The sequence below is a fragment of the Apus apus genome, chromosome 2 (assembly GCF_020740795.1).
Source record: "Apus apus isolate bApuApu2 chromosome 2, bApuApu2.pri.cur, whole genome shotgun sequence".
Taxonomy (NCBI): domain Eukaryota; kingdom Metazoa; phylum Chordata; class Aves; order Apodiformes; family Apodidae; genus Apus; species Apus apus.
The window spans coordinates 143,107,570-143,132,687 of record NC_067283.1 but is presented as its reverse complement, the minus strand read 5'-3'; the positions used below and the strand labels follow the sequence as shown (position 1 = coordinate 143,132,687).

Genomic DNA, 25,118 nt, shown 5'->3' with positions numbered 1-25,118 from the left:
GCTTCTTAGAGAGTGGGTTAAATAAGCAACAGCTAATGTGAACCCTGGTAAAGTTAACTATGAACAAAAAGGTCTGTGTGCTAGGAAAATCTCAGTTATGATTGTCTCTGTTTCAGAAAAAGCCTTTGGTTCCCAGTCAACAAATGTCTCTGCATCCTGATAAGGCTGGTGCAGATAGACAAAATCTGCTATAAGCTGTGATTTCCTCTTTTCCACTTACTCTAGTTTCAGGCTGGGGTGAGCTGAACCAATGTAAACTGTGGTTTCAAGTACATTTTCCTGTGTAATTAAGACGATGGGTTAAACACAGCTGCTGCAGGGGCTGAATCTTGGCTTTTGAGTCCCTGACCGACCACCAAGCCACCCTGGCAGTAGCAGGAGTTGCTGAACTCTTCTGCCCAGCCAGGGGAGGCAGGACACCAGTGCCATTTCTGGAGAAGACATAGAGGGATGGGTCCTTGGTGGTGCCCAAGGTCCTTCCCTGCTGCCTTGGGCTGCCAAGGCCCAAGGAGAGATGCAAGGTGAGGATGAATGCCAGACATTGCGGGCAGCCTAGGGGCAACCTGTCCTGGAGCTGCTGCCCATGGCTTTGCTTGGTGGGCCCAGCCTAAGGGATGTCAGCTCCCTGAGGTGCTCGTTCAGCTGCAGCCATCTCTCCTGGACACATGGGTTGAGGGGTATGTACGTGATTCATCGCACAGGAGGAGATAAGACCTGCAAAGCCTTACTCCAGCAAGGCCCCCACAGTGCACACAGGAAGGTGTTATAACTTCAGTAGGTTTTCTTGGCTGCTTTGCATGGGTGATGTGCCTCAGTCTGCCAGAAGCAGTTATTAATGAAATGAAGCAAGGTGATTTTGTTGAAAAGAAATATCTTATGGTTCCAAAACAACTTCTTAAAAATGTTTATTGATGTAAATATTGGCTATTTTTGTAACTATATGGAAAGAAAACTGGTATCCAGATGTCAAAACATTGCTTGGACTAGGCACTTCTTGACTTTAACATGGCTGCACATTACAGTTTATACCAATTATCCTTATTTGTTGTAATATCAGACTGTTTTTTTTCCAATTTACTATAACTTGTTTTCATAAAAGAAATGACAAGAAGGTAATGTATTCTTTTGATTCCATCCTCCTTGGGATTCTTTCCTTTTTATTAGAACAAAATCTGCTGAAGCATATTGCTATTTCTCAGCAATTAGGTTTTTTAGACTTTGTTTTTTAGTACATTTAGCCAAAGCCCTCCTCTCTAAACCTCAAAATATTCAAACAAAATGTTGATTTTTGGAAGCAGCAGTTGATTTGAAGCCAATAGGAAAATTCATGGATGGGAAGAATAATAGTTTTATCATGGGGAAAAAAGCCTTTCACTTTTAGGTCACTGGTTCAGATCCTGTACAGGACAGACTGAGTCTCAGCTCTGAGTTAATTAAATGAAGAGTCATGATGCCTCATATATCTGGCCCAAGTGCCTGGCCCATATAGCATGTCATAGCCTGCCGTACATCAGAACGTATGATGACATGTTCTGTCCTGGTCACTAGTCACAAAAGTCACTGCTTACCATTACACTTCACAGGACTGTGGGTATAAGGGCTGTAGCTTAATGAAGACAACATTGCACCCCATCTTCAGCCTCCTGCTCTTTCACAAACTTCATGTGTGACCCTCAGCACATCTGCTGAGGTTACAGCAAGCTGTTACAAGGCTTGCCCTACAGCTTGCCCAAGACTGATGAGGAAAACCATTACAGGTGTTCAAGCTTCTTCATCACTGAAGAGAGAGAGCAAAACACCTCAGGAGCTTAGTTCAAACAATGTGTGGAGGGGGGAGCAGCCTTGAGCCAGCCCTTGAAAAGCAGAGCACCATTCTGGGTTTAACACTGGATGAGGCCTGTCTCCTGTAAGGTTGGTCTTTCTGTCCATTCAAACCTAGCGTGCTGATGGTGAACAGAGGTGACCTCAAGAAGTTGCCTTAGTTTTTTAGGCTGATGTCAGGGTGACTATCTTTAGTAGGAGTTTGCATCTCTCTGTTTGTATCACTTTAGGTTGAGGAAGGTCTCCAGCCTCAGCTCCCTCTCCTCCTCAGCTGACTACACTGATAGGGACAAGGTAAGTCCCAAAAAGGCATTTTGAAAAGAAGAGGTTTTGTTAGCTCCCTAGTGGAGTGAAAACTTTCTTCTTCCAAAATTGATTTTGTTTTCAAGATTAAAACTAATTCAAGAGGAAGCTACAGTGGAAATTTGTGGCAGGCCTCAGAGACACTGGTGCCTCTAATGGGGGAGAAAGTGTGGAAAGACCCCGCTGTGCACTAAGTCAGCTGCTGCCATGGGTTGTAGTAAAAACCCTTCTGTTTTTCCCAGTGGAAGTATCTGCATTTGCAAACCATTTCTTAATCTGACTCTCTCTAAATAGTTCCTTTTTCAGCAGCTGAACCTCCAGATGTGCAGTGACTGGAAGATGCCACTGCTATTTAATGGGAGTATGATGTTCTAATGCACTAAAAGTGCAGCTTCAGTTATGCCCATTAAATGCACTAGAATGTGAGGAGTTTGCATCAGAATGTGGGTAGTGAAATCAGACGTAGTAGAAGGATGAAAATAACAGTGGGATCATTTGCTTTACATTGTCAGGAATAATATCAGTACCTTTTACTTGATTTAGGGAATAGAAACCTACACTTTCTTCTGGAAAACAGAGAGAACATTTGCACACAAAACCTGCCCTGAAACAAGGAGGTAAAGTCACAGGGCAAGAAGGTAGTTTGTAAGTCTCCTTTTCCTGAAAAATCACAATGGGCATAGTTGGAGATGGAAGGAGTTACTGATCAGGGAGCTGGGAAAAGTAAATAAGGAGATGAATGCAGAAGGATAGAGACGAACTAAATATGCACCACTCAGTGCCCTAACAAATGGCAAACATAGTTTATGTAGCTCTGTGAGTCATAAGACATCCGAGGATACATCATCTGAGTGAGCAGTGCTATGCAGTTGAGAAATGTGTTTAGGGGAAACCCAAATAAAGCTGGATTTCTTGGTCTGTGGGTTTCTTCTCTTTTCTTTTGCTGTTTGTTTTTGGATTTTCACAGGCTTTTCAAATTCCTCAGGAAGCTTCCAGAATGATACGAGATTAGGTCTGGTCTTCTTGTCATACTTCCTTCAGGAAGGATCTAAGGTATCATCAGAAAAACAGACCTTGGTTTATTTCTGACCCATAAGCTCCCAGATGCCACAACTAGTCTTTGAAAAACATGAAGAAAAAAAAAAGCATAAAAGCAGGTATGCCCTGTCAGGGAGCAGAGAGCTGGCCATCTCTTCTCAGAGAGCTGCAGAGCTGCAGAAGAACACACAGCAATTGTCTCCCTGGAAGCTGAGCTGCCTTGCCTTCTGCTCTGAGTGGAGGTGTGCCAGCCCAACAGCAGGAGCATCAGGGGCTGGTGGGCAGTGGAACACATGCTGTGCCTTGTCCTCGCCCAGCTCCACTCTGTTGGGGCAGCTTCCCATGGGCTGGCCCTGAGCGTGGGAAGCCTGGCTGGTGTATCCAGTGGCTTGGTAGGTTTTGCACTTTTCCTTTTCCTTTTCCTTTTCCTTTTTCTTTTCCTTTTTCTTTTTTCCCAGGGGGACTTAGGTTTCCTTCATGAGATGTCACATGAATTTCTCAGTCATGGAGGCTGAGCACCATCACCATTGGAGCAGCACACTGTGGTGGGGTGCCATGAACACTGGCAAGCATCAGTGTCAGCATTATGTTTCTGTAAATTGAGTATAGATGCATGATCTTCCATGTATAAAAAATCAATGGCTCTTCTACAAAAAAGCCATGTGCTGTGGATATTTGTTTCCCAGGGTACAGCTTTGCCCAGCTCTACTTTCATTTTTTTTCCTGATAAAAGGTCTGGGATAAAGAAAAATAAAGCAAGTTTCTGTTACAACCAAACAAAATAGAGTTGGTTTACTGGCTCAAGTCCACTCCTGAAGTAGCTTTGTCTTTTTCCTCCACTAATGTTGCACAAGAGCTAAATTTGTGTCCCCAGGCTTGGCCTGGGAGAACTGCTGCTGTTTCCATGCGACAAACAGCCTTTTAGGGGTAGTAAACAACATCTTCCTCTCCACAATCGCTGGTGAAGATTTTTTAATCTTACTCTTCTTTTACTCCCTCCCTGTGCTGTGTCAGCCTAAGTGAGAGATGCCTTTTGCAGCAGTGGGGTGCAGGCATAGGGTCAAGAGAACAGGATGTAATTAGCACTCCTTCCCTTGGTTTTTGGCCCTGCCACTGATTTGCTGTGCAATTTGGAGTAACTGACGCAACCTTTCTGTATCCAGATGATAATGTGCCATTTGCTTCCCAAGGAGCCACAAACACTGTTCAAAAGCCTTACCAAGTCCAAATCAGAAAGTGCCAAAGATGAATTTTGCATTAAAATGTCTTCTGAACCTTTAAATGCACTTGCAGGGCTTCACCTTAGGAATGGTCAGGGACCTTTAAGGAGGCTCTCTTATACCTTATGCCAGCTTGAAATTCTTCCTTCATGCTTTCTTGGATTTTGCATATTGTAACAAGCCTGTTGCTACCTTGGAACTTTGCAACTCCACAGGACTTTTTTACCTCCCCATAAGAGAGTGATGACTGAACATTAATTTTCCTTTTCAAAGGAAAGCCTGTAAGCACATTAGTTGTGAATAATATGGAACTTACAATACCTTCACTGCTCCGAGAGGTCATAGCCACACTATTTGCAGTATCTGAGTAAGCTTGTTTAGAGACAACTTGGGCTTCTCTACCTTGTGGTATCCACTGACACCAGAAATGAAAAGGCTGATCCTTAAGGTCCTCTGGGTTTCTGAGCATGGCTCTGTGCAGTGCTGTGTGATCCTCAGCAAGGATGGCATTTAGAGATAGTTAAGGCATTTCTGTACAGCACCTCTCTGTGTTCTGTAGATAAACCCTCTGTGTATGTGTCTGTGTGTGTGTACATGTATATTACAGCAGATTAAACAAGTGTTTGCTATTCAGAGATCAATGTGTATTTAGAGTTTGGATGGACCTAAAAACATAAACCAAGAATTCAAGAATGCCCAAAACATATAAGAAAACTGTATTTGGGCAAGACTCAAAGTAGTCATTTGTGGCTAGAGATCCCTGGTTTGCAGTGCTCCACCTCCCCTATGTTGAGGAGTACAACCAGGCCTTAAAATACAGACCCACAAGACTCAGGGACTTTGAGAAAGTAGCTCAGGCCTGTAAATAGTTAAATAATGTGGCAAACAAGAAGGAGCCCAATTAAACTGTTTTATTACATGTAGGAGAACCATTGGTTGTGAAATTTACTGGTAGCCAAGTTTTCGTCCCTGCCCTACCACATATAATTATGCCTTAATTGTAGCTACTGGCTGTGACACAAAGCTCATGCATATAAACAAGTCCCAGGATGTGCTGCAAAAAATACACTGTATGGGAGGCATTAGCAAGAAGACAATCAGGAGCTGAAATTGCTTTCCCACATGGAAAGCTGCGGGTGGTATAAAGAGCTCTGTATCCATATGGTTAGTTATGTGTAATGTCTTTGTAATGACATTAGTACCCCAGCATTGCTTTTTCTGGCACATTTCTAGCCTTGAGTCACTTTGACCGATAGTTACCAAACTGTGGTTTGCAGACCACTGGTGGTCCAGAGGTTAAGGTAAGTGGTCCACAGCTGGGCTGCAGAACCCAACTAAACAGCTCTCAGTTGTGTTTTCAATTAAAAGTTTGATGATATAGGGTACATGGTGGTCCACAAGAGGGTCTAAGCACTAATGGTGGTCCTGTCACCCTCAAAGCTTGGAAACACTGGCTGAAACAATCATGCAGATCAACAGTCTGTGTTACATTGCTTGAAATTCTATGTTACAGCATGCCCTCTCCTCGTGTGTTAGGAGCTGCTCATACTTTCTTATATTTTACTGTAGTCACATATCAGAGGTATTTGTCCAAAAATTTGCTGTATTTGGGGAGGAAAATGAAAGAGGATTTTTTTCATGTTTCATTCACTGAAGTGGGAGTTGGGCAGATGTGGGGGTAGAGCTGAATAGCAGAGAAACTTCAGAGGGACAGTCACTGCAGTCTATTCCTAGAGATTAAGCTGAAAAGAGTAAATAAGGAGATGGACTTTATTCTCTTTGGGAAGTTCTCTTAGTTCTTTTATTGCTTCCTTAGGTTCAAAACTGGGAAATTCTCTGAAAAGGAAAGTACCTAAGTTCAGGCTGGATATTTAGGCTGAGGCAAAAGAAAGTATCTGTTCATAGGTTTGATTGATCTTTTTAAGTGCTGGCTAGAGGCTTACAGCTTTTAAAGAAAGCTGAATACAGATTTGTTAGCTAGCAAGTAGGAGCAGCCCGTAGCTGTATAATGGCCAGTTCCCCTCCCATGCCTGGAAGAAAGGTCCAGGAGTATCATGGGAGCATCCTGGAGAAGACACCTTTGGCCATGCTTTAGCCATCAGAGCTGGGTTTAGACAGGACAGGCTGCCTCATTGCTTGCCCCTTTACGTTGGATTTCCGAAGGCTACTGCAGCAGGCAGTGTTGATTTCCCTGTGTATTCCAAGGGATGGTGACTTTCAGCCTCATGGAGCAATGACACTTCAGAAGGCTACACCCCATCCATGGCAACTGGATTGGCTAAGGACAGGGGTATGTCAGAAATCCTACTCCTTCCTGAAGGTTATCCTTTCCAGCTCATTTGTGATACTCAGCCTAGAAACCTTTGCAAAGTCTGAGACCAGCACAGCTCACCTCCACCCAGGTGGAGACTGCCATAGTGTAACTTCAGAGATGCTGCAGGAGATGGCCTGACTGCACCACATGCCTCATGCCATACATCTGCTGATAAAGAAAGGAGGGGAAAGGAGTATATCCATGCTTGCTTTTGGTGGTTGCAATAGTTGTTCATCATTCAAAACCATGTCTCCTCTCAAACAGCAGCCTCTTAGTCACCAGCTCTAGACTATCCTGGGCTGGGCAAGCTGCATTGCTCTTGGGGACACTCCAGGGAAGAATTCAGGATGCACTGGTGGGAGGGAGAACACAAACATGACCTTTTAGTTCAGGGCACAGAGTGTTTAGCTGGGAATGAAGTGGCCTGTCTTCTCTGCTCTGCTCCCAGAGCTGTTTTCATATCTTAACCCAAGCCTGGTAAGATTACAGAGAGGCTCCTGGGAGCAGGGACAAGACCTATGGTTCCTTCTGCCCACAGACTTCTCACTTCCTCTTGCCTTCTCTGTATTGCTGAGCCATGTGGTACTTATCCCCTGCTGAATGTGGGTGAGGGTGAGTTCCCACCAGGTCCATGTATCCCATTTCCCAGGCAAATATTTCACTGCTAAGATGTAATACATGGGAAAGCAGCATCACTGCTGCTGTCACCTCAAAGAAAGCAGAATTGCAAATGTGTGTATAGGTGGGTGATACTGCTGGTTGGCGCTCCCAGAGCAAAGCTGATACCTCAGCCTGAACCTCTGTACTGATTTAAGAGGAGTAAAATACCAATTTTGGCATCCCAGGTAAGTTCATGTGTCAGTGAAGTGCCCAGCTGCTTCCTCTGGCAAAACTGTGCATAGCCAGGACTGAGAAGTGTCTCTCTCTGTAAAGCAATCCAACTCAATCTCAAGCCCTTTACCACTGCAATAAAACAGATGGTTCATGGTTCAAATGAGTTTAACAAGCACTGTCTTACATATAAGTTGTTCTTGGTGCTTTTTTTTCCTTCCTACTGGAGTATGCTGCTATCTTTCTCCATTAGGAGCCCTTCTTAAATTTCCAGCCTAAACTACTTCATTGCTGCTCTGTACCCATGTATTGTTGGATGAGATCTCCTAGTTTACATTATTAGCTCTTTTCTCTCTCCATTTCTGGTCTGTTTTTTCTGTGTTTATAGACAGTAATCACAGCTTTTCTCCACGTGTGTTTGCTTCAGGCTAACCCAGACTCTTCTAACAATCTCTTGTAAGGCAGGCCTTTCCCTCCTCTGTTTTCTTCTCAGCTACTCTAGCTTAAATTTACCTTTACTGCTATTTTTTTTTTTTTTTTGGGGGGAGGGGGCAGGCAGGGAAAAAGCGTATCAACAACTGTTCCTCACAAAACATTCTACATTCTTTACCAGTTCCAGGTAAATCCTGGAACATCAGGTATATTCTGTACTCACAGAAATATCTCTCCCTGTATATGCCATGGCATGTTCCTGGCTGCCTCTCTGGGGCAGCTTGGATGCATATTTTTCATTCTTCTCTAATGTTCCCAAATCACAATCCCTTGTTTTCTATCAAATATTCTTCTTAGTTCCCAAAACGCACAGCTTTGCATTATATACTATGAACTACTGTTTCTGCTTCTCCAGCCCCCACGTTCACCCAAGTGCCCCCCTTGGCACTGCTCTGCTGTTCCTGTGGGCTGACCAGGGCTTGACACCTCCTGGCTGGCACAGCCAGGTTTGCTGCATCTCCCCACACTGCTCTGAGCCAGATGCACTGAGCATCTGCACCTCACTCCAGTAAAAAGAGGGGCATGTCCTAACACTATTAGCATCTAGAGATGGTAGAGCAAGGTAATATGAAATTACTTAGTAGGGACTCTCCATGTAGACCAGTATCTTATTTTAATTTTGCCCCAAACAGATTGCTCTTTGGTTAGCCAAGGAGATGAAGAGTTGGCCAAAACACAGTGGTTTTCTTCCTGGATCTGAATGGCTTTGCAATTTCCACACTCCCAGAGGTCAGGCAGCTTCAGGTTTTGGTTCAGCACAAGTGCTATCCCAGTTACAAGAGCTTCAGGTGTTTATGTGGCAGTTAATTCCACATTTGATCTATTATTGTTATTATAACTTATCATGACCTACATTACATCAGAACTGTAAGTACAAGCATCATCATGCTACAGGTAGTTAGGTTTGTTTCCAGGTGGGGATATAAATATTTGAAAAATACCTGGAGAAAATTTATGGGGAGATTTTTCATCCGTCTCCCAATCCACGAGTCTTACAACTTTTGTTTCAGGAAATCACCTGCTTTGTATGTGGTGCCTGATACTGTTACGTGACAGAGGTGGCTGAAACAGTAAAACTCAGAACAGAAACAATAAAACTGGAAACTGAAACAGTAAAACTCAGAGCCAAAATAGTTCAAAGTTTAGAAGTCTTTACGGCATAGTCGTGTTAGGGCCAATTTTCTTCTGGTGACAATTTCATTGCAGTCTGTGAGATGCTACAGATCTTTATTTTGGCTAAATCTGACAGTTATATTTTAACAGAACACAGGATTTTTTGTTTTGATTTGTTTTGTTTTTTAATGTGGTTATCTTTATCTCTACCACAATTAAAAGACTAACTTGTTCTGTGAAAACAGCAGATTTTTTTTTTTTTGTACATTTGGCTTTTATTCAGAGTTCTTGAGACCTACAGGAAGCAGATCAAACCAGAACTGCTCTGTAGAGTTCATCTGCTGCAGTGATAGGGCTGTGCTCAGGCTGCCTCACTACTCACAACACTGTGTGGGCATCACAAACCAAGTCTTACATTGCCTTTTGATGCTGGTCAGACTGAGCCTTTTGAGGATGGGCCTGGGCTATATTGTGTTGATGGTGATTTTATAACCCTGTTTCTTATTTATGTATGCAATATGATTGTGAGATTTGGGAGGTGGTTCGCAGGGCTGCCTGGAAAAATAAAGTGTAGTAAAACACATATTGACACAATTCACTTGTAATGATTTTCTGCATGTAAATATCAAACAACTACAAAAACATGAAATCAAACAGTGGAAAACAGACCTGCAAATGGTATATAACAGAGAGAGCCCTGAAGGTTGGAGGGCTGGTCCTCACTACTTGCATCTCAACTGCCAAAGTCATTTATGGGAACCATCCCCTGTGCAAAGCTCCTCTGTGCATACAGGACAAATTGTGAAGATTCCTGTGGCCCTTGGGATGCTTTCTGGTGGGTGATGACCCAAATACTTTATTATTAGTACATTTCTATCACTTACAGCTTCCCAGTCACCTATTCTTTCCTTACGCTGTCCTGTTGTATTCCTAGAAGTGAAACACAGAAGCATCTAAAAATGACCTTGTAAAAGCAAAGGCCCTGGGCAGGCCCTGTGAAAAGCTGATCTCAAAAAAATCAAGAGGATAAAAAGAAGCTATGAGGGATCATAGAAGCTAAGATGTAAGCGACAGTACACAGGACTGAAAGCACTTGCTGTGACACAAGCTGTTTAATTACAATCCACATAACCACTGCCTATTTCAATTATTTAAATAATTGCAAGTAATTTTGGCTAATTAAATACAATAAAACTGTCTGAAGTTATTTAATTAATTCATTTTTCCAAAGGGAAAAACTCAAGTCTTAAGTCAGACTTCCACAAAAGAACATATGTCCCAAAGCTGTAGAAACTAGAAGTGCTTTGGCCCACGTATGGTCCATGTATGAGTCCTGTGGTGTGGACAATGAGGAGAACATTGTAAATCAGTCCCTCACTTCCTTTAACATCTCTCTGCTGAGGTTAGTAAGAAGTGAAGATACAAAATGTGGATCTGGCAGAGAGAAAATGCTCAGAGGAATCAGAAGGGTGTTCCTATGACCACTCAGAGCTGCTGTGGTATTATGGGAAATGACTGTGCCTGAAGGTCTGAGACCTTGCCAAGTGACACTATAGATCTGCTCTAGGGTCTGGGAATTTCTTCCAAGGTAGACCATGAGGCACCATCTGTAAACTGCACAGCTCACAGGGGGCATAAAAGGTGCCTTGTCTGGGGCTGGTTTTGCTGTGGACTGTGTCACCTAACTGCTGGGCTGAAGATATCTTTTCAGTGGTGACAGATTAAAAAGGTCACACAGTTGTTCCACGTTGTAGCTGTCACATGATACAGACCCAGCTCTCTGCAGCTCACCACATTGTTCCTACAGCTGCAGCTTCAGCAACTCGTGGTCACTAGTAGTCCAGATGCTCAGTGGGGAGTGAAGGGAGCACAGCCCCTTGTCCAACCCTGAGCTGTGCAACATGACCTTAGGGTCCCAGGACAGGGATGCTGTGCAGTCACCCCTCACCAAGCTGCTTGGCATGCAGGAACACTGACCTCCTGCAATCAAGATGTGTCACATCTTCCAGAAATCACTTATCCCACCATCATAGAGCAAGGCTGGTCTGAAAGCTACCCTTCCCTTCCCTGCCAGGAATTCTAGGAAGTAAAAACTATGTGATGGTGAACATCTAGAAACTAGCACTTTTGACAGTGGTTACCCCCCCTTGAGCTGGCGGGTGTGCAAGCAGCCCTGCTTGGGGCTTTGCAGCGCCATCCTGCACTGGTACAATCCCCGACTTTTTACACCGTGGAAACTGAGGCAAACAAAGGCTAAGTAAGGAGACCAGTGCTACACAGCAAGCCTGTGGCAGAGCTGGGAACCAAGCGCAGACTTTCTGACTCCCAGTCCTGGGCCTTAGCTACCCACTGAGCTCTGACGTGGGACAGAGTGGATCTCACCAGAGACATCAGATAACCACAGTTTAATTTGGTTTCTCTGTGCTCTGTACCCTGGGGAGATAGCAGACCTCTGGCCACGAAAAGTCAAGTTAATGAGAGATTTACTGTTAATTCCTCCTTATGAGGTCCATCTTGTTATGTTTGGAGTTGCCATAGGTTTCTGTTTGTTTTCTCTGTTTTCTTTTCTTTTTTTTTTTTTTCTTTCTTTCTTTGCATGTGGGGCTTGTGTATTTTATTAAGCCCTTGGCTAGTGTCTTGCACATGTTTAAGAATTTATAAGGGTTTCTTTTGAGGTTATTCATTATAGCTTTCAAAGGTGGCCTATTCTGCAGGCTTGTTATTGAATGCCAATCTTTGATAGACTGGTGTCTCACACAGGGGAAAAGACCATTTCTCATACGCTCATTATTAGTGTTCCCAAAGGGTTCCCCTGCTGCTTTTCATAGCTCTACACTCAAATTGACCTTGGACTTTTAATGCTCCGTGGCTTGTTGAAGTGCAGTCACTAGAGAAAGAGAACAAGAGAGAAACCTGCTTTTATTTTCTTCACTTCAAAAAGAAAAGTCACTCAAGAGATATCTTGCTAGTACCTCATATTTTTTGATCTGCCACTGATCTGCTGGAGATGATGGGGAAGGGAGTTGACCTCTCTCTGCTTTTTTCACAGCCTTGTCTGCTGGTGCTGTGGACAGTGGAAGGTTTTTGGTGACCTTAGTGATTGCTCTAATACTTTTTATGTTCTTAGGTTTTGGTAGTTATGTCCTTTAAAATTCTATTTCAGAAAAACAGCATTGTCTGGGGAATAGATTTGGAGTGTGTAGAATATTCTATTAGAAAGACAAAACAGTTCCTTTTGATTCCCTCTATGTATGTTTTGATTCCATGTGTACTGTAACACACTTGAAATGTGTTCGATGGTTTATTTAAACTCTGGAGAAACTATTTCTATTATTTCACTCCATATATAGAAGGAAGAGCATAATTTCTATCAGCAGATTTCATTCTGCTGGGAAAAGCTGACTTTTATTCCAACTGCAATTAATAAGATTTTAAAATAATAAACCTAACTTCAAGAGGTATTAACTGATAACAGCCACGAAAACGTTAATATTTTGCGGATGTCCCTGTGTTTTTCACAAAAAAGGAGTTCTAAGAATGGGTGCCTAATAATTTTTCAGCTGCCTCCCCCTTGTGGTAAATCTGAAAACCTCTTTTAATGGAAATACTGAAAAGCTGGGTAAAGCTCAGCACTTGGTTTCAGCAGATTCTTTTTTTGCTTGTTTGGGGTTGGTTTTTTGTTGGTTTGGGGTTGGTTGTTTTTTTTTGAGAATCATAGAATCATAGAATCCTAGGGGTTGGAAGGGACCTCCACCCTTGAGGGTGGAGGGGTCGAGGGGGGCTTTAAAATACTGAAAAAATGTGAATTAAGGCAAGAACACCCCAGCTCTTTTCTTACCAGGAACCAAAAGCCCCAACCAGCTTAAATGAAAGAGTACAGATACCTCAAAGATCTTGGTGAAGCAGCTGCCACTGGCTTGAGGCTTTCTCCATCTCTCAAAACTGTGCTCTTGCTCTTCCCTCTGGGCAGTCCTGAAGATTGGAGCAGAAACCTCTCATCTCTTCTTTTTTTGTGTGTCAGGTTCCTGGGATTCAGGACAGGGACTCACTCCCCAACCTGGTCTTCTGGTCCCTCTCCTGGTCTTCCTTGTCCTTCTTCAGAGTCATGGTTCTACAGCTGTACATGGACTGCAACTACTGATCCCCAGGTTTTGTGTTTTTTCACATTGATACAGAAACGAAAATGTCCAGTACAGCTTGTAAGAGGAAAGACTCAGCAACCACACTAACTAATGGTCAGTGCAAGTGAGAGAGAAGCATTCCCTTCACAAGCACCCTAAAGAAGAGAGATGGAAAGCCATGTTCTACCGGGCAATGTGTAACCCAAAACATGGTGGTTTGCAATCAAACAAAATAAGACTAAGCACATCGGTCTCATACACAGCGAGCAGTATCTTCACGATGGAGCAAACAGTCACCACTCCTGGGAGCACCGTTTTCCTTAAGCTCGTTGTCCTTCTAGTCTGCAGACCCCTCCTGTTCTCTATAAAGAAAGCATATTGCTTAATTTTCTCTGCAACATATTCCTCATAACTGCAGAATGGACTTGAAAGGGTAAAGCTAAGAGGGGGAGGACAGCCTTTGTGGTTAAGGCTGTAGGTGGTGACTTAAAGAGAAATGGGTTCATTTCCTGGTCTTACCACAAATTGTGTGTGGTGGGGAGGAAGCTGCTCATACATTCTGAGATTTTACTGCCTTGTGTGCTGACCAGGGAAAAGGGCCTCTTCTTGCCTCCAGCCTTTGTATTTTTCCCACTCGAGTGGAAAGTCTTTGGGATGAGAAACTTTCTTCTGCATTGTATATCTACACTAAGCATAAAAGGTCCCCGGTGGGGCAGGGGCCTGCCATAATGCTAATTCATAGTTTGGATAAATTTTAAAAACAGAGAGCTATCCAGGCTTCTGTCCTCCGTCGCTGTTAATGTTCCCATAACCAGTAACTGTTGTCATAAGTAGCACTGGCTGGCCTCATCCTTCTGGGTGCATCCCTAATTCCAGGAGCATGCCCGAAGTTCACCCTTGACAAGACAAAGTGGCCTGCAGCCACCAGGTGTCCCCCTCCTCCGTGGTTTGGAGGAGAACTGGGCCACCACACCGAAACCCATGTTTATTGTAAATTCGAAGTGAAATGCTGCTTGTAATTCTGGCCCCAAGTGATGAGCTCTTTCATCTTCCCTCAAAGCAATGCAGTGGTGGCAAAGGCAGCCCTTAGCATGGCCCTTAGCACAGTCCTGGAATGAGAATGACAGGGTTCAATGCACAATCACAAACTCATATCCTTCAAAGTCAGGACATTAGCTGCAGAGTGCTAAAGTTATATCTTTTAAAAATGTTGAAAGCCTGATTCTTTTCCCCAAGGAGGTGCCCTTTGTTTCTGAAGCAGACAGCCTAACACGTTGCAGTCTGAAGAAACAGTTTTTGCCAAGTGTTGAGAATACAACTTTTCAAGCATTTCAGTGACTGTACTTGTTTACAAAGGTGGTTTGGAGGATTTAATTCTCCCTGAATCCATGCAAGGATTTCTGCGATTTGCTTCTTTTTTGCATAAAACCCATCTTTCTATTAAAATGCAGTTCATTAATTAAAAACAGAGGGGGGGGGAAAGGCAAAACAACCCAAACTAGCAATCCTTCCACAGGAGCTAACGTGCTTGTTTTTCTGTCCTGATTGTCAGAGCAGTCCTGAGTTATGAGCAGGGTCAGGTCTCTGTTTGGCCTGATGGATAAGTTCTTTCCTTCTGAATTCCTCTGTAGCAGGCAATATGAGGTGCTGAGCCTGGGTTTTAGATGGGCTAGACCCAGTAGTACAGAAGAGCAAATCTCACTCCTTTAACACATCTGTTCCTCTTTAGAATATATTTTACTGTATTCTTTAAAATATCCTTTACCTTCAGCAAAGTTAAATTTGGATATACTTCAAAAAGCTCTAATGAGCTTCAAGCAAACGTTTTGACAACCACAACAGATGGAGCATGTGCTAGGAGGGCTGCAAGACTCCCGGAGAAAAGGAGAAGGCAGGATGCACGGGGTGCACAGGGTGCAAGGGGAAGGCCTCTAGCAATGGGATAGCCATGTTTCATCTGTCACTTGAGGGCACTGTTGAAGTGAATAACAAGGAGTGGGCCTTGAGAACTGGGATTAAAATAGCATTTAGTGGGGGAAAGCATGGAAAATACAGTGAAAATGGTGGAAAACAGACTCAGCACATGCTGATAGAATGAGAAGATAAAGAAGATGAGTGGCAACTTGAGAGACCAGAGATACAGGTTTCCCTCTATGAACTGAAATGTAATATTTTGGGGGCAATGTTTTATTCTAACATCAATAATAACAACAACCAGGTTAACATCCATGAATACTGAAATGTTTGGGGTCAGTGGTGCACTTTTATTTGTTATTTTAATGTGATAATTTGCATGTCCACACCAGATTTATTTTTTTTTTCTCTGTTTGTTAATCTACAAATCATTCCATTAAATCAATTGATCAGCAGTGGCTATTCCCTGCTGTTTCTCTGAGTGGAGAGGCTTAGTGGGAGAGAGATTGTTATGAATGTCTAGAACTTGACTTAAATCATGACAATGTAGAGTGCATTCAGATCAGGATTAGGGGCAAGGGCAACAAGGCTGATTTTGCTGTGGGAGTCTGCTACAGACCTCCCAACCTGGACAGTGAAGTGGTTAAACTGTTCTATAAATACCTGGGTGAAATCTTGCAGCTGTTTGCCCTTGTTCTTGTGGGAGACTTCAACTTGCTGCTGTCTGCTAGAACTACAACACAGCAGAGAGGGAACAGCCCCAGAGGTTTCTGGAATGTGTTGAAGATAACTTCCTGACACAGGTGGTGAGTGAACCAACCAGGCAAGGTGCCCTGCTAGACCTGCTCTTTGTGAACAAGGAAAGGCTGGTAGGAGATGTGATGGTTGGAGGCTGTTTAGGGCACAGTGACCACGAATTTTTAGAGATGTCTATTCTTAGAGATGCCAGGAGGGAGGGCAGCTAAACTGCCACCCTAGACTTCTGAAGGGCAAACTTTTTTCAGTAGCCTGATTGCCAGAATTCCTTGGGAATCTGTTCTGAAGGGTAGAGGAGTCCAGGATGGCTGGACACTCTTCAAGGAGAAAGTCTGGAAGGCACAGGAGCAGACCATCCCCACATGCTCTAAGGTGAGCAGGCAGCACAGAAGACCAGCCTGGCTGAACAAGGAGCTTTGGCTGGTGCTCAGGAAGAAAAAGAGATTCTATGGCCTTTCGAGGGAGGGGCAGCCCACTCCTGATCACTACAGAAATGCTGCGAGGCTCTGCAGGGAGGGAATTAGAAGGTCCAAAGCCCAGCTAGAAATTAATCTGGCCTCCATGGTAAAGGGCAACAAGAAAAGCTTCTATAAATGCATTAACAACAAAAGAAAGATCAGGAAGACCCTTCCATCCCCTATCAGATGCAGGAGGAAACATGAATGATGAGGAAAAGGCTGAGGTGCTTTATGATTTCTTTGCCTCAGTCTTTGGTAACAGAACCAATCATGTTGAGGGAATCCAACTTCCTAAGCTAGGGTACAGTGACCAGGAGCAGAATGATCCCCCCACAGTCTAGGAGGAGATAGTCAGTGACCTGTTACACCACATAGATGTGCACAAATCTATGGGGCCAAATGGGATACACCCAAGAGTGCTGAAAGAGCTGGTGGAGGTGCTCACCAAGCCAGTTTCCATCATTTATCAGCAGTCCTAAGAGGGATCTGGACAGGCTGGATTGATGGGCCGAGGCCAATTGTATGAGTTTCAATAACACCAAATGCCAGGTCCTGCACTTTGGCCACAACAACCCCAGCAGTGCTACAGGCTGGGGGAGGAGTGGCTGAAGAGCTGCCCAGCAGAGAGGAACCTGGGGGTCCTGATCAACAGCCAGCTGAACATGAGCCAGCAGTGTGCTCAGCTGGCCAAGAAGGCCAACACCATCCTGACTTGTATCAGGAATAGTGTGACCAGTAGGACTAAGGGGGTGATCCTGCCCCTCTACTTGGCCTTGGTGAGGCTGAAGCTCAAGCACTGTGTGCAGTTTTGGGCACCACAGGATAGGAAGGACATTGAGGGGCTGGAGAGGGTGCAGAGAAGGGCAATGAGGCTGATTAGGGGTCTAGAAAACTGGTTTTATGAGGACAGGATGAGGGAGCTGGGGCTGTTCAGCCTGGAGAAGAGGCTGAGGGAAGAGCTCATTCCTCTCTACAACTACCTGAAAGGAGGTTGCAGGGAGGTGGGTGTTGGCCTCTTCTCCCTGGTGACCAGCAATAGGACAAGAGGAAATGGGGTCAAGTTGTGTCAGGGGGGGCTCAGATTGGATATTTGGAAAAATTTCTTCAGAGAAAGAGTGGTGAGGCATTGGAACAGGCTGCCCAGGGAAGTGGTGGAGGCACTGTCTCTGGAGGTGTTCAAAATACGGGCAGACGTGGTGTTTCAGGAGATGGTTTAGTGGTTAGGGGTTATAGGGTGGATGGGGAGCACACAGAGATTAAGGGTGAAAGTAATTTTAAATAATCCTTCTTCCCTCTCTTCTTGATTCTAACCTATTCCTTAACCACTCCTCAGCCACCTAGAGCAGTCCTGGCTTGGTGCTCTCCACCTCTTGGCATTTTCTAGCACCTCAAGGTTGATGGGGTGTAAAACCAGGAAGAGCTTTACAAATTCTCTACATTAAGAATTAACCAGTGCAAGGGCAGTGAGCGTGCAGGTGTGCACGAGCACGTGCCTGATGAGGGGCAAGAACAGTCTTGTTCCAGCCTTTTGAGCAGCATAAGGCAGACAGGGATGCTTTGGTAACAGCAGCAGTGATCACAGAGAAATGCATTGTTGGCACAGTGAGTGGGGAAAACCATGCAAGAGTCCAAGTGAGGACACAAGATCTAGCTAACCTTAACTGAACAAGTGCAGATTGTAGCACCAGGGCCTCATACTTTCAAGGTGACTTAAATGTACCAAAAATCAATCAATCAATCAATCAATCAATCAGCCGTTGATGCTTGCTCGCGTTTACTTTAGGCTTAATTGGCATCAAGATCTCTGTATGTTGACACAAAATTTAGGCATCTTAACCTGGAGCTGAATTCCACCCTTCGAGTATCTCAGGAATTGCCAAACTGGATGTTGCTAGCTCCTCCAGAGAGGGAAGACACTAGCCTAAATATGTTGAGATTCAACCTTTTGCGTTTTTTTCACAAGAGAGTTGTTTGCTTCCACATGGTTATAGAAGAATGGTTGTGGTGTAAGTACTGCTCTGGTATCTCTAACACAAGACACACACTGAGCTAATCTTGATCCCACAGTCCAGGCAGTGAACAACAAAAAAGGGCTAGACATGGTGTTTCTTAAGATGGTTTAGTGGCTACAGGTTGTAGGGTGGCTGGTTGGACTTGATGATCTCGAAGGTCTTTTCCAACCTTGATGATTCTATGATTTGCATAATTGTCCTTATGACCTGTTTGTACAATCCTGTTACACATGTAACATTGCTTGTAGCTGTCAAAAGTTGGCAGTTCAAGAAAAACAACTTTAGGATAAATAATTTTTATCATATAGAGTTTATTTACTTATTAAAGTTATATTACAATATATACACTTTCTATTTACATAGACACCTTTTTAAGAAATGAAGCACCGTGTGATAGTATTTTAGAGGAATTTACAGAAATTTTATTTTTGCATCCAAATAGTTATATCTACAGACACACACTGGTTAGAACCAAGTTCTTCTAATACACTGACTTCAGTGGGTTTTGGGTAAGACTGTGAAGTTACCAAGGAGAAATTAAGTTGCTGTCAGCTATCAGTCTGCTATGGTTCAGGATAAGAGGTCTCAGCTACGTCATTTCATGGGCTATGTGCAAACTTAATCCTCAAAGTCAGAGGTACAGAGAGAAGGTATTTCATAAGACACAGGAATGCAACACTTTAATCAGTAAAATTGTTACTATCATCAGCAACAGAGCTTCACTAGAATTGAAAAAGAATGCTGCTTCAGTGATTATATGCATTATACAAAGTGAAATTAAGAACCTGGAAGCTTATGTGACACGATATCATGCATTCACCAAGGAATCCACTTACTGTTAAAGAGCTTGTGGCACGATCCCCTTAACTCAAGGAGAAAAACCAGCTGTTCGCCTTGTAATCTTGATGCCATCGTTAAGAAAAAGACAGAAGGCTCTGTCCAAGGTACAAAAATTTCCTTCAAGTGAGTGAAAGACATTTGGAGGGGGAAAATGTAAAATGAGGTATTTAATAAACTACAGGAAAAAAACAAAGCGCCCAGACTGTTTTGAAAAACATCTTAGATATTTTACATATGCAATAGTTACATTCACCTGATTGTGGGTCATGGTTTTTATAAACTATTTATACCTTTTTGCACTACCTAATTTATGCTTCTCATATTTTTGCCTCACTAGACGTTACATCTAAAGGCTGGAAGAAAGCATTGTTACTCTGAGGACAGTTAGCATGACAGACACAGGTGCTGATCAACATCACTGGCTTTTTTAGGACTTTGCCCTGAGGACACAGGAACTCCACTTGAATGGTTTTGGTGTTGTGGGGGGTGCAGCACCGGCCATCGCTGCAGAGGCCACAGTAACGAGGCTTGTATGTCTGCACACTGGTGCAGTTCCTGTGCTCAAGGTGAACAGCTTTCAGGGACTTCTTTGTTCGGATGCATTTCTTCCCTTTCTAAGAGAAATATGAAGAGGCATTAGATATGTCAGTGCATAAGCCAAAGAGCAGTTCAAAATTGAAATGCGACGATACAGGTCTACTCTGAAAATTGAAATCTGTTATTTGCTTGTCCAACAGCAAAAAGATTCTGCACCTACTTTAGTGTTTACTTACAGGTAACCCTGCAAGATCTGCTCTTTGAGACTAGTGTGTTATTGGCCAGTAATAAATGACAAATAATTAAAAATCATCTGAGACCAGACAAAATAAAATTCAGCATGAAAACTCTGGTCTGTTGAAAAACTTCTCAGCCTAGTGCAGTTTCATCAGAGAATCAGGAAGCCAAGTGAGCAATTTACAGGACTAGATTCAGGGGGAAAACAGAGGGTTAAAATGAACCTCAAAAGTCATTGTGAATTCTTGTGACCCAAGGCAGAACCAGCTTTATCCATGTTATTCTTAACAGGTCGTTGTGTCTAACTTGTCCTTGGAAGTCTTCAGTGATAGAGATTCCACATTTGCTCCAGACAATCCTAACAGTTCACTATTCTTACTGCTTGGAAGGTTTCCACCTATGTCTTAATTTTTATGCAGTCAAAACTCACCATTTCTTGTATCCCCATGGACTCAGAAAAGGCTGAAATACCTGAACACAGTTATGAGAGATCATCTCCATTCTCTTGCATTCAGAAAAAGTTTTATTCAATCAGTTCTTCCTAGCAGAACATTTTTTCCTAGACCTCTGATCATACTTGTTGGTTGCTCCAACTTTTTCCCACAGGTTTTCTATCCTTTTTGAAACAGTGTTTAACACTGCACAAGAGCATTTAGCAAAGGCCTTAACAATGTTTTACACCACTCAGAGCACTGCACAGACTGATGCTCCTCTTACCTAGCTACATGTTTATCCCCGACAGTAACACTTGTGTAATGTGCAGAAGCACCAGAACAGTCAGCTCCCTTACACACATATTATTGCACCTGAAGTGTCAGAGTTGGATTTGCTTTTGGAAAAAGCATCCTAGGGATTAAGATAAGGTTTAATTTACCCAAACAGATTTTGCATGATTTCACACATTTCACTGCAGTTGCCGAGATGCTCAACAGACCAGAAATCTGGCAGACCCTTATGTATGACTGGAGCAACTCTGAAGCATACATACAGGTAGTATAATTGCATTTGCGAGAGGAGTTAGACTGCGTGAGCTGTCAAAATAGTCTGCGCATGCAATACATCTATCTGTTTGGGATGGCTCAAGTTACCAAAGAATCATTGAATAGTCTGGGTTGGAAAGAACCTCGAAAAGACTTCTAGTTCAAGTCCTCTGCAATGAGGAGCAACATCTTCAACTAGATGAGGCTTGTCAGAGCCCAGTTCAACCTGACCTTGAAAACTTGCAGAGAGGGAGCATCTAGCACCTCTCTGGGCAACCTGTTCCAGTGTTTCACCACTCGCATTGTAAAAAACTTACTTCTTATATCTAGTCTGAATCTACCTTTTAGTTTAAAAAACGCTACCCCTTGTCCTATCACTACACTCTCAACCAAAAGTTCTGTCTCCATCTTTCTTAACAAGCCCCCTTTAAGTACTGGAAGGCCGCAATAAGGTCTCCCTGGAGCCTTCTCTTCTCCATGCTAAACAACCCCAACTATCTGGGCCTGTTCCAGCCCTCTGATCATTTTTGCAGCCCTCCTCTGGACCCACTCCAACAGGTCCATGGCTTTCCTGTACTGAGGACTCCAGAGCTGGACGTAGGACTCTAGGTGGGGTCTCGCTGAGCGGAGGGGCAGAATCACCTCCCTCGACCTGCTGGAGGTGCAGCACAAAACTGCCAAGCAAACACAGCAAGTCTAACGCTTTCCAAACACACTGGGCTTGCTGCACGTATGCTAAAAGGTGTATTTATGTGCACTTGCATCTGGAGCATTCTAGACTGCAATACTGCAACCTTGGACTTCCAGCTGAAGAGACCCTGCTCCCCCACCTCTCTCTGCAGCATACCTTCTCAGGTGCTTCTGTGTTTTCACAAGGTCTTATCATGCAAAGCCGTGTCTGCTTCACCATCTCACACTGTTGATTTCTGTTGGTAACACGGGTGGAAAAGCCCATTCCACAGCTTTTGGAACAAGCACTCCATTCTGTTGTCTGCTCGATACAATTGGCACTTGAATCTGACACATCAATCCCAAGTGTGGCCTCTTGTCTGTAGGCTGGAGACAAAACCCCACAGAACTTTACTACAAGAAAAAATCACGTGAAAACCCCGTATCTAGTTGAGCTCTACCACATCCAGGAAGAAACACGTGAGATAAAAAATGGTCCCAAATCCATGCTTTTGACAGGATTTAGGAATTTTATAAAGCTGCCTCATTTGGAGCCCTGGATAGAAATGTCCTGCATCTAAAAATAACAGAAAGGTGCATATCAGTGTAATCAGCAAAGCATTGAGATTCAGTTCACTCAAGTCCACAGCAGGAAGAATTATTGCCAATTCCTTAAACCAGTTTAGAACTCTTAATAACTCTTTATTGCTCACTCCTTCCAATGAAAATACAACACAATCTGTTCTAGACCTATGTCTTAAAAAGGTGTGTATTACATATGATTTGAGAGAGGATGAATGATTTCTCTAAACTAATAAACAGCACAGAAATCCTTTACTCCAGGAGTCATAAAGTCACCTGATCTTGTCAATTATTGACAGATTAAAGCCAGGGTGATGGTGGGGAGGGAGGAAGTAATTTCCAGGAGTTACCACAGCTACTCAAAGCCATAGCCAACACTGTTCATTGTCATGCCCTCACCCCAGTGTTAAGCTGTATTATGTAAATACTGGTAACTGTTAATAGTTTGGTTCAGCAGTTAACACAGGAGTAAACAGAATGAGGCAACACCACTGAGCTGTCAGCCACAGCTCTTGCATTTAAGCTTCTCTGCAACATTTTCACCTTTTGCATTGTAAAACTGAAAAAAGTGGCCCCCCAAGAGGCACAGCCAGTGCTTAAAAGAATTGTAGATAATCCATCTGAGGGCAATTTACAGATTAGCCTGTCACTGTCAAACAAATCAAAGAAAAGGAAAAATAGAAGAAAGCTGGCAAGCTTCTTGTTTATGCCTTATGTGCCTTACAGCAGACACTTCATAGCACTCCGACAAATGATTAGAGCTTTTCTTCCTGGATCCTTCATTACTTGTTTTTCAAATGGATTAGCTGAGGTTTCAGCATAACTAACTGCTTAAGACCACAAAGAGCAGTGACTGGAAGAGAATGCAGTGTCCTCAACTCTCAGTAAAAGTAGCTTATGAAAATTCATGTTGAACTAATAGTCTAATTTAAAGGTGATGGACATAATTCAGTAAGAAAATGGGGGAGGGGGGAACATTATATAGCTTTATTTTTTTCAATTACCAAAGCAGTCGATGAGTTCTGCATTCTGGAATGGGATTTATTATTTTTTTTTCATATCCACTCACTGTGTTTATAACCAACCACTGCTTCTCCATGTACTTTGTAATGCTTTTCAGGCCAACAATAATGATGAGAGCTCTAGCACAGACAGGCAGGAATTTGTTGGCATTTTAGCTACCATGCTGACCACTTATAATAGCTGGAGAATTTAAGGGGAAAAAACTCTCATGTAGACTAAGCTGTTAGATGCAACATATTCTTGCAGAGCAACTAGCAAGACTGCAGCTTTGATCGGGGGGTGGAAATAATGTCTGGAGGATTATGAGCTTGCCCCTGTTTCGTTCCAGTCACTGAACTGCCCTGTACCAGATAAACAGCAATTTCAGAACTGGAAACTAACTCAAATTAACTACCTTTTAAAACTGCTATGCACATTCTCCTGCCTATCGAGCTCTGCCTTTATTCATGACCAATGGCATACTTAGTAGAGACTCTCTAGGGTTAATAGCAACGAGCAGAAAAGACAAAGCAACGTGTCTTAGGTTTGGCAACCCCACGGATACCACCTCCTCCTCACAATGACTGTGACAATTAGTTTCCTCACCGGCCATAGCAAAACCTCCCAGAATTACTTCATCCTTAGGGTCACAGATCCACTTCTCACAGCACTCTCCAGGGACTTCGACTTTCCTGGGGAAAGGGCAGTCGGGGCCGGGCAGCAGCAGGTCCAGGTTGCAGCGGGGCAAGCAGCCGATCTGCCCGTCGCGGCAGGTGCACTGGTACTTGCAGCTGGGCTGGAAGGTTTCCCCGTTGCGATAAATCATCCCATCAAAGACGCAGTTGTCTCCCTCCAGCACTGGTGAGAAAAGCCGATGAGTGGCTCGGAGGCAGAGGGCACCCGGGCGCCCTCCCCGCGCCTCCCACAGCGCGGGGCCGGCTTTCCCGCCCGCTCCCGCCGCGGGACACGCTTCACGCCCCCGGCAGCTGCGGGAAGCTCGGCGCCCCGCGGGGCGGGCGGAGCAGCAGCTTCGCCTGAGGAGCGGGACAGTGACGCTGCGGCGGTGACCGCGGCAGGCCCGGCCACAGGAGGGTCCCCCGGCCGCCCCCGGGAGGGCTGCCGCAGGCGGGGGCCGCCCTGCCCGCCCCGCCGCCCCCCGCCACGCACATACCCATGCAGATGCCGGCGGCCCCGCCGTCGTCCCCGGGGCCGCGGTCGCAGTAGAGGCCGCTGCTCTCGTCGCAGGGCAGGAGCGGGGAGCAGCTCTCGCCGCGCTGCCGGGCGCACACCGGGCAGCAGGAGCAGCCGTCCAGCACCAGCGGCACCCCCGGCGCGCAGCGCGGCGGCTGGGCTGGGCAGCGCCCGCCGCAGGGCTGGGGACACGCCGGCTCCCGGCCGCTCACCTGCGGGGAGAAAGCGGTCAGGGGATGGGGCGGCCCGGCCGCCAGCTCCCCTGGCTCGCCGGCCCCGCCGGGCGCCCCGCACTCGCCTCGCACAGCCGCAGGAGGAGGAGGAGGAGCAGGACGGGCAAGCCCTGCCCGCCGCCCGTCGCCATGGTCTCGGCCGCCGCCTCCCCTCCACGCCGCCCGGTTCTGCCGGCAGAGCCATTGCGGACGCTTATATAGAGCCCGTTGGGGACCCCCCTCCATCAGCCACCCCCCCGCCCCCGCGGCGGGCCGGAGGCGGGGAGCTGGAGCCCGGCCGGACGCTCCGCTCCCCCCGCTCCTCCCGCCACCTGCCCCGCCGAGCCGCTGCCCGCGCCCCGGCGAGCCCGCACAAGCGGGCGCCCTTTCCGCGGAGGCGTTACACGAGAGGGGTCCGGAGCCCCGAGGGCAGAGCCGGCCTCTTCCCGGGACTCGAACCGACTCTCCCGGCTCC

General features: G+C 44.9%; 1 protein-coding gene across 1 annotated transcript; it reads right to left on the bottom strand.

Annotated features, from left to right (window-relative positions):
- Positions 1–18,741: 18,741 nt before the first annotated feature.
- On the bottom strand, positions 18,742–24,889 carry CCN3 (cellular communication network factor 3). Its single transcript, XM_051610303.1, has 4 exons — positions 24,412–24,889; positions 23,847–24,098; positions 21,835–22,043; positions 18,742–19,847 (listed from the first exon to the last, which is right to left on the bottom strand). The coding sequence occupies exons 1-4, from the start codon at positions 24,887–24,889 to the stop codon at positions 19,551–19,553; spliced, it is 1,236 nt and encodes a 411-aa protein (XP_051466263.1). The 3' UTR covers positions 18,742–19,550.
- Between the last annotated feature and the right edge of the window lie 229 nt (positions 24,890–25,118).

What these genes read in the sequence shown, in the direction of transcription:
- CCN3 (XM_051610303.1), bottom strand. Translation starts at nt 24,889, where the DNA reads ATGGAGGGGGGTCCCCAACGGGCTCTATATAAGCGTCCGCAATGGCTC. An exon ending in GGCCGCCGGCATCTGCATGG is followed by an intron (nt 24,099 to 24,411) that starts GTATGTGCGTGG and finishes TTTTCTCACCAG; the next exon opens with TGCTGGAGGGAGACAACTGC. An exon ending in GGGAGGTTTTGCTATGGCCG is followed by an intron (nt 22,044 to 23,846) that starts GTGAGGAAACTA and finishes TTTTGTCTCCAG; the next exon opens with CCTACAGACAAGAGGCCACA.